General features: G+C 48.3%; 1 protein-coding gene across 1 annotated transcript; it reads left to right on the plus strand.

The window, feature by feature from the left end:
* The first annotated feature begins 5,439 nt into the window (after positions 1 to 5,439).
* Positions 5,440 to 8,804, plus strand: BCL2L10 (BCL2 like 10). The gene is made up of 2 exons (XM_066277369.1): positions 5,440 to 5,871; positions 8,419 to 8,804. Exons 1-2 carry the CDS (start codon positions 5,440 to 5,442, stop codon positions 8,536 to 8,538), a joined length of 552 nt encoding a protein of 183 aa, XP_066133466.1. The 3' UTR covers positions 8,539 to 8,804.
* The last annotated feature ends 639 nt before the right edge of the window (positions 8,805 to 9,443 follow it).

The following is a 9,443-nucleotide window of genomic DNA, read 5'->3' on the forward strand; positions in this document are numbered from 1 at the left end:
AACACCCATCTGTTTCTGTATGCACCCTGCCCGGGGATTGAACTGGCAACATTTGCACATCGGGTTGATGTTCTCACCGGCTGAGCTGTCCGGCCAGGGCCCTTGCTGTTTCTTCTGCCCCCACTTCCTCCCTCTCCATAAGCAGCCCCCACTCATGTATCAAATTAGTAATTGTCATCGGTTAGAAATACATCTGGGCCAGAGTTTTCAGTGTTACGATTCCTCTATACCCTTAAAAACTGAGGACTCCAAACAGTTTTTTGTTTATGTGGATTATATATATCAGTGATTTGTTATTAGTAATTAAAACTGAGAAAAAGTATAAAACACAAGAATACAGAACCTGGCCCTGGCCGGTTGACTCAGTGGTAGAGCGTTGGCCTGGCGTGCAGGAGTCCCGGGTTCGATTCCCGGCCAGGGCACACAGGAGAAGCCCCCATCTGCTTCTCCACCTCTCCCCCTCTCCTTCCTCTCTGTCTCTCTCTTCCCCTCCCGCAGCTGAGGCTCCATTGGAGCAGAGTTGGCCCGGGTGCTGAGAATGGCTCTGTGGCCTCTGCCTCAGGCGCTAGAGTGGCTCTGATTGTGGCAAAGCAACGCCCCAGATAGGCAGAGCATTGCCCCCTGGTGGGCGTGCCGGGTGGATCCCGGTCGGGCACATGCGGGAGTCTGTCTGACTTCCTCCCCGTTTCCAACTTCGGAAAAATACAAAAAAAAAAAAAAAAGAAAGAATACAGAATCCCCCACTCCACTGGTGGAAGTTCCATCACTTATCAGTAGCCTCTAGAAAACTGAAGGAGCATTTAAAAAGCCACACATACAAAAGTAAAAAGTCATTATTATCATGAAAATAGTTTTGACTTTGAAGAACCTCTTGAAAGTCTCTCAGAGACCCTCAACTCAGGGTGGGGACCACATTTGGAAAACATGGTCTGGACTAATGAGCCCTTGTTAAGCACCTCTGTGTGGGACCGCCCTGAGGCCATTAGGGGCCCTTGTAAGAGCTTGGGAGGAGGAGGAGGAAGAAAAGAGGGCAGTTACATCGGGGCTTGAGGAGAGGGCATCAGAGGAGAGGCTTTGGGATGACCACAGGGCACATAAGAGCCCCTGGAGGGGCACAGAGAGGCAGTGGGAAAGGCCAGAGACCAGCTAAGGCCTGGGAAGCCCTGAAAATCCTTTCAGAGGGAGACACATGAGACCCTGGCCGGCCCACCTGAGCGGTTAGAAGAGGTTGGGCTTGGGACCACGTCGCAGTTGTTTCTCCCCCAAGTCCAGGAGCGCTGACTGAGCCGGGAGCGTAGCTCTACATTTCCCAAACATGGCTGCTGGGTCAACAGCTGGTTGAAAATACAGCTCCTCACGGCCCTTCCCCTGGAGCTCTGGGCCGGGCAGCACTGAGGCGGGCCAGGAACTCTGCTGAGGCAGCTGGAGGCAGGCTCTCGGGACACCTCCCTGTGGGTCCTTTGTGAGAACAGGAGGCTGAACCCTTTCACGAGAGGAGAGAATCAGGTCACCTTTCAAGACACGCCTCAACCCCCCATTCTCTAGACAGGATCTGGTCGTTCTCCACAGCAACTGACTTAGGACCATTTCTGGTAAAAGAAACAAATGCTTTTGTGTCATTGTACAAAGGATGCAGACCCTCTATTGAGAGAGGATTAGGAACGAGGCTCTGGATTATTTAACCAACTGAGCACATATGAACATCTACATGTAAGTACGGTATGAGCCTTTGTGTGAAGACTGTGTATGACAACAGGAAATGCCTATATTTGATTGAACCCAAGGTTATCTGACCAACACACCACTGGTGAACATTTAACTTTGTCCATAAATAGGGATCCATGAAGCATAGGTCACTGTGCTCCCCAGTGACAGGTGACCTCCTACCCCTAGGTCTATACCCAAGAAAAATGAGAACATGTCCACACAGCAACTTGAGCACAAATGTTCATAGCAGCCCTGACTGGAACAACTCATATGTTTATAAGCTGATGATGGGATCACCAAAATATGGTATAGCCACACAATGGAGTATTATTTGGCAATGAAAAGGAGTGACCTACTGACACATGCTACAACATAGATGAACCTTGAAAACATGCTAAGTGAAAGAAATTAGTCACAAGAGGCCACATTGCATGATTCCATTTATATGAAATGTCCAGAATGGGCAAATCAATAGAGACAGCAGATGAGTGGTTGGTTAGGGCTGAGGCAGGACGAAGGGGGAGTGACAGCTAATGGGTATGATATTTCCTTTGAGGTAATAGAATCGGATAATAGTGGTGGTCAAACACCTCTGCGAATAGACTAAAAATCACTGGACTACCGTATAAATACATAAAACGGTGAATTTTATGGTATGTGAATTATAATAAAGCTATTAAAATATATATGGTAATTAAAATTGTATGAATTTTATATAAATTCAATATAAAAATAGGCTTTCAGTCTCTAGCTTTTTTTTTTTTTTTTTTTAAAGAAAAACATAGGTAAGTTTCACCGAATGTCCTATTTTGGTTTTGGGTTAAAAGTGGGTCAAGTGAGCATGGTAGCCCCAGTTCATACTACTAATAAAAGCTGCTTCGTAAAGAGCTTTTACTATTGTATATTCCAGGCGCTGTGATAAGCCCTTTGCATACACCAACTCATGTAATCTTAAGATGCAGTGTTTTTCACCTCCCTTTATTGAGGAAATTGAGGCTAGGAGAGTTGAGAAAGTTGCTCATTGTTGCACAGCTTCTAAGTGGCAGAGCAGGATTTTAATCAAGTCTGTCTGCAAGCTGCTTCCTTGCATCATGTGCGTCAGAAATTTGGTGTGGCGGTTATTTATTCATTTATGTGTGTCACAGAAACAGAGAGAGGGAGAGATAGGGGCAGACAGGCAGGAAGGGAGAGAGATGAGAAACATCAGTTCTTCGTTGCGGCTCCTTAGCTGTTCACATTGATTGCGTTCTCATATGTGCCTTGATCAGGGGCTACAGCAGAGCGAATGACCTTGGGCTCAAGCCAGCGACCATGGGGTCATGTATAAGATCCCATGCTCAAGCTGGCGACCTCGGGGTTTCGAACCTGGGTCCTCTGCAACCCAGTCCAATGCTCTATATCCACTGCGCCACCGCCTGGTCAGGCTATTCATTTGTTGTTTAATTCAACTGACAATTGTTCAGAGTTATCAATGGAAGGGCCAGAAGATTTGTCACCCCCAGGATACTCCACATCTAAGAAAAAAACTGTGCTTGCTGCGAAAATATAATGTTTAAAAAGGTAAAATCATGACTCTGTTGCAAATAAAACATGAACATCTGTCAAAATGTTTATTTAATTCAATGAGAGAACGTGTAGATGTCAAAACCAGTTCAAATGGGAATTTGGTGTACAATGACTTATATTCCCGTCTGACAGAATTCATTTGGTTGTGAAGGAATCACTGGAGCCGGCAGCTAGGCCCTCAGTAGCGTTGCCAGCTCAGCCTTCGTGGGGAGAATTCTGAGGATGCCATACCCTGTCTCCCAGCTGCCTTGGCCTCGTTGCTCGCAGCCCATAATCAGGCGGTATGGTGACCAGGTGAAGAAGCTCTCTGGTACCACAGAGCACAGAACTTTGTCTACCTGATTATTAAGTCTCCTCTGCAGTGGCTTCCCTTTGGTGGCACTTGCATGGGACACAAATACTTCAGTCTGTGCCCGTTCAGAGGTCCAGAGACCTACCTCTTCCCAAGATTTCCTTGTCACCAGTCTTCCAATCTTGTTTCTTTCAAGGCCCTGACCATCCTGCCAACCATCAGCAACTGCCCATAAATCAATGTAGATCTGGACTCTGGCCATCTCTAGCCCCAGACACAGTGGACAATAACATCTGGCTTGACAGCCCTCTGGGAGGATTTTCCTTCACTACTGTGTTCATAGTCACCCCCGAGTGGGGCTGTAATGCTACAGCTGTCCACTTTCATGTGGTACCAGCATATCATATAGACCCGTCTGTAATCCAGCCTTGAGTTTTCTTCCCCTCAGTCACCTGGCTAAACGCAACCCCCTGGAGGCTGCAGGTACGGAGTGAGGGAGGAGGCAAGGCAACCTGCTCAGGCAACTTACTTGTACCTAATGGACCTGCGTTCAGTCTCCTATCTACCATTTCCACTTGCTGCTGTGCATGCCCCACCTTATGACTAGGTACATCAGACAGGATCCATATCGTGATAGCAACTCAAGATGCGTAGTCACCTGATGTGCCTTGGTTAGGCATTTAGCCTCTACCAAGGCCCAGTGGCAAGCCAGAACCTGCTTTTCCAAAGGAGAATACTTATCTGCAGAAGACATGGATTTGCTTCTAAATCCCAGAGGTCAGCACTATAATTCTGTTGGTGTTTGCCAGAGGTTCCACACAGCAACCTATTTGACAAGTAACGCTGGATGAGCTGGCTCAGCAGACCCAAGTGGCAGAGCAGTTTGTACTGCTGCCTGAATGTCCTGCAGAACCTTCTCTTGTTCTGCTCCCCAATCCGCCAGCCTGTAGATGGGTTGAGTCTCACACTCAAATGTAGTGTATGTTGCCTCCGAAATCCAAAATGACCTATCAAGCATTGTGCCCCTTTTTTCTTGTAGGTCATACAAGATGCAGCAACTCATCTTTCCCCTGGATAGGATATTTTAACGTGCTCCACACCACTGGACCGCCAGAAATTTCACTGCTGGTACCAATTCTGTATCACCTGTGTCCAATTAGGTCCTAGGTCCTAGAGTGAAATAGACCTCCAGCTTCTAGAGCAGGGGTCTCAAACTCGCGGCCCGCGGGCCCAAGTTTGAGACCCCTGTTCTAGAGCAATAACTAAACTTACAGTGATGACCTGTTTCTTTGTACCATCACTAGACGATATGGTCCTTGAAAGCAGGGACCACGTGTCTTATTCTCCATTATTTCTCCAGTGCTAAGAGCACTTCCAAGGGCTCTAAATAAACGAGTGAATAAATGAATGCAGCCAAACTTTGGCATTCTAGTAGCCCACAGAGAATTATCCTGCCACATATGCCAGACCCAAAGAGAGGTACCTCTCACACACACCTGGATGCTTCGGCCCAGTTGAGAGGGGCTGATCATCCTCACAGGTGAGCCGCCAGTGGAGACTGTGAGTAGCCCTTGTCAACCTCTCCTTAAGAGAAGGTAAAAGTCTAGCGCAACTTCCCAGGCTTTCCCCGCCAGGTTCTTAGGCCTAACAACCCAAGAAGAGTCTCACTCTACCCTTGACTATTGCTTGAATACGTGCACACCAATGAGCTTCGTGTTTCAGGATCCGCACAGGTGCGGGTGGGATTCCCATTAAAGCCTCCCCTTGTGTAGTAGAAAAAGCCAATGTCCGGGCCGGGCGGGGCAGGGCCGGGTAGCCAGGCGGAGACGCAGCGGGGCCTAGAAAGCCGGCGGCTGACCGGCGAACGGCGGGCTATGGCGGACGAGCTGCGGTCGCGCACCGCGCGGCTGCTGGCCGACTACCTGGAGTACTGTGCCCGGAGGCCCGGCGCCGCCGCGCGGCTGCCGTCCTCGCCCGAGGCCGCCGTGCTGCGCTTCTTGGCCGCCCAGGCACAGCAGCTTTACCAGCCCGTCTGGTCCCGCTTCCGCGGATATCGGGGAAACCGCATCGCCTTGGTGGCACAGGTGGCGCGGGAGATGCTTCAAGACGGAGTCCCCAGCTGGGGCCACGTGGTGGCGCTCGTGGCTTTCGCGGGAACCCTGCTAGAGAGACCGCCGCCCGGCCACACGCGGGCACTGAAGGAACGGGACGCCCAAGTTGACCGGGACTGCCGGAGGCTGGTGGCCTTGCTGTGCGATTGGCTCACGGGGAATCACCGCGCCTGGCTGGAGGCGCAGGGCGGCTGGGTAAGCGGGGCGGACCGGCCGGACAGCGGGGAACGCGCCCACGCGGCTGGCACCAGAGGGACCCAGCGCCATCCCCTGGGGGCCGTTCGTTGTGAATTCCGGCCCCTTCCTTTCTTGGTGGAGTCAGGCAGAAACCACCCCTTCTAGATAGCTTTCTTGTTAACCCATTCAGAAGCAGCTGCGCACTACTTGGGTTTGCGGGTCTTGAGTGTTGCCTCTGCCTACCCTCCAGGTTTTAGGATGCGCCACATTAGGTCTGGATGCTTTGCTCGTGGTGAGATCTCCAAGGTGTAAAGTCAGCAGTGGGGTGGTCCAAGCCAGGTGAATTCTTTCTTCTCCACCTATTAAGCGCACCTTTGGAGTGACTCATGCTCGTTGACCCCACAGCTCTGCAGGTTGGAGAACACCAGCCTAAAACGTTGGAATGAAAAGCCATTTATTTCTCTCGCTCTCATACCTCTCAGGAAGAGCCGAGGCCGCAGGTGTTGGAGAGTGTGCACTGGCACTCGGTGGTGCTGACTCAGGGTTCCTTAACTTCTAATCCACTCCACCCAGCCATCAGTTGGAAGATATCCATGCTCCCTTGCTTTCGGCTGTACTCATTTGGTCTCTGGAGCAGGCCCTTGGCTCCTAAACCCAGCTTAGGGTCAAGTAAAGCCCTGCCACCCTCCAGTAAGAGGGTAGCTTGCCTCTTGGATTCAGAACTAGATCTCTATTACTTTCCTCTCTTCCTTCCTGGAGTTGAATCAACAACTGAAGTGACCCAGATTATAGAGGACAACAGCCAAACGATTAACACCAGCCATTAAAAATAAATAAATCAAGGGACTAGGGAAGACACTGGGAAATCTAGCCTCCTGTTAGCAGTTTCCCATTAGACCTGTGGTGATGAATTGGGTTCCATTTGTGGAGGACAGGTAGTATCTAAAGCAGAACCTTGACCTTGCATGAACAGTTTGAGAGGTGTTAAGCATTAACTCCTGCATTCTTTGTGGTGAATGTGTTAGTCCTCAACCATCCAGGCCTGTGAATTCTAAGGAACTCATCTGAGCCCTCTGTACTTAAAGAAGAAATGGATGGGGAGGGGTGCAGGAGGAGGGGATGGCATTGTTTTAATTTTTTTAGCTAATCAACAGTAGCAACAGAATAGCCTTTTAACAAAGCAAAAATTCTCCAATTGAATAAATAAGACATGCCCAGATGGAGTTAAAATGCTAAAGTCTGTACTTCAATTTCCTCCCTCTCCATTTTTCTGAATGCAGCTGCTTGCTGTAGTGTCTCAGGTGATAACTTTCAACCTAGTGATCTGACAGTTTCCCAAGTGGCATCTCTCCTTTGCTTAAGAAAACATGAGGCCTGACCAGGCGGTGGCACAGTGGATAGAGCATCAGACTGGGATGCCGAGGACCCAGGTTCGAGACCCCGAGGTCGCCAGCTTGAGTGCAGGCTCATCTGGTTTGAGCAGCTTGGACCCAAGGTCTCTGGCTCAAGCAAGGAGTTACTCGGTCTGCTGAAGGCCCACGGTCAAGGCACATATGAGAAAGCAATCAATGAACAACTAAGGCGTCGCAATGCGCAACGAAAAACTAATGATTGATGCTTCTCATCTCTCCGTTCCTGTCTGTCTGTCTGTCCCTGTCTATCCCTCTCTCTGACTCTCAGTCTCTGTAAAAAAAAAGAACATGAGTTCCTGGCTGGTGGTTCAGTGAATAGAGCATCAGCCTGGCGTGTGAATGTCCCGGGTTCCATTCCCAGTCAGGGCACACAAGAGAAGCGACCATTTGTTTCTCACCTTTCTCTATCCCCCTTCTCTCCTTCTTCCTCTCCTACAGCAGTGGCTCCATTGGTCCCAGCGTGGCCCCAGGGCTAAGGATAGCTCCATTGGAGTGTACCAGCCTAGGGTGCTAAAAATAGCTTGGTTGATTCAAATATCAGCCCCAGATGGGGGTTGCCAGGTGGATCCCGGTCTGGGCACATCCAGGAGTGTGCCTCACTATCTCCCCTCCTCTCACAAAAAAAAAAAAAAAAAAAAAAAAAAAAAAAAAAAAAAAAAAAAAATCCAACAAAAAACATGTGACATACAAGCCTAACTCGGAAGTCATGTAGATTCTGTTCTAGGGAACAATAATAAAATGAACATAATCTTTCTGTGGTGGAGGGTCTTGCCTTCAACTTGTGTTTAAAAACAACAACAACATCAACAAAAAGACACAACACCTGTGAAGTGCAATAAAGCAAAGCACAATAAAACGAGGCAGGCCCATAGTAGTCTCCCTTCCTCTTAGGCTTTGAAAGAAGTGAGTCAAAGGAGTAGAGTATTATTCCTGCTATAAATGACAAACTGAAGTGTCCCCTATGTCATTTTCTACACCCCATAAAGGACTACTTGCAAATCCTAACTCATCAAAAGCTCCTATTTGCAGGTTGCCTATTGATGAGTATTTCACTTTTTACTGTTTCATCTGGAACCTCCAGTTTATTTTATTGAGTTCAGGCTTTGAGCATTACAAGATAACTTAATTCTTTTCTTCTCCCTACCCCTTGTAGGATGGCTTTTGTCACGTCTTCAATCCTGCACTGAAATCTTGGAGCAGACTGCTGGCCCAGATTCTTCTGTCATGCTTTACAGCAACAATCTTAACCTATTTTTGGACAAAGTTATCATGAGTTCCAATTTTTTTAACCCATTTCTACCTGCCTAACTGTGAACTGTGATCAGCCAAGTGAATTTGACATGTGAAAGAACAGAACAGAGTCAAGCACCTTCTGAGACATTGTTACCTGCATTCTTAGGAGTCCCGATGAACACTCAAAGGTGTTAGGACAAAGGAACTTCAGTGGCTTTACTCTGACTTGGGGAAATGGGAATCTAAAGGCTTATTGCTCCAAACAATTATAAGAGGAACTGCATTTCATTAAATGGGAAACTTGGTTCTTTTGGCTACATTTAGATAAATATGAATGATACTCTCATCTGTCCATAATTTCATGTGCTACTGCTGACTAATTTACCAAGGCACTGGGTCAAGGGTGAAATGGTAAAGTGATATCAAAAGTGCTCCAAGTAACAGTCTTAACAAAGAATTTCATATTAATACCTCTTAGAAGGAACTCTTTTAAAGCCTTTGAAATTGAATTACTGGGTCTTTTTGGGTTTCTAGAGTAAATACTGAAATTTTATATTTCTGGCCCTGGCCGGTTGGCTCAGTGGTAGAGCATTGACCCGGCATGTGGAAGCCCTGGGTTTGATTCCCAGCCAGGGCACACAGGAGAAGCAACCATCTGCTTCTCCACCCTTCCGACTCATCCTTCTCTCTGTCTCTCTCTTCCTCTTCCTCTCCTGCAGCCATGGCTCAGTTGGTTCGAGCACATCAGTTGAGGGCACTGAGGATGGCTCTGTGAAGCTTCCGCCTCAGGGACTAAAAATAGCTCGGTTGCAAGCATGGCTCCAGGTGGGCAGAGCATTTACCCTAGATGAGGGTTGTTGGGTGTATCCCAGTCAGAGTGCATGCAGGAGTCTGTCTCTCTATCTCCCATCCCCTCACTTGGAAAAGAAAGAAAAAAAACCGAAA

The sequence above is a fragment of the Saccopteryx bilineata genome, chromosome 4 (genome assembly GCF_036850765.1).
Source record: "Saccopteryx bilineata isolate mSacBil1 chromosome 4, mSacBil1_pri_phased_curated, whole genome shotgun sequence".
NCBI lineage: Eukaryota > Metazoa > Chordata > Mammalia > Chiroptera > Emballonuridae > Saccopteryx > Saccopteryx bilineata.

Excerpts from the sequence above, each read along its gene's own strand:
- BCL2L10 (XM_066277369.1), top strand. The coding sequence starts at position 5,440 with ATGGCGGACGAGCTGCGGTCGCGCACCGCGCGGCTGCTGGCCGACTAC. Across the intron at positions 5,872-8,418 it reads TGGAGGCGCAGGGCGGCTGG|GATGGCTTTTGTCACGTCTT; the intron begins GTAAGCGGGGCG and ends TACCCCTTGTAG.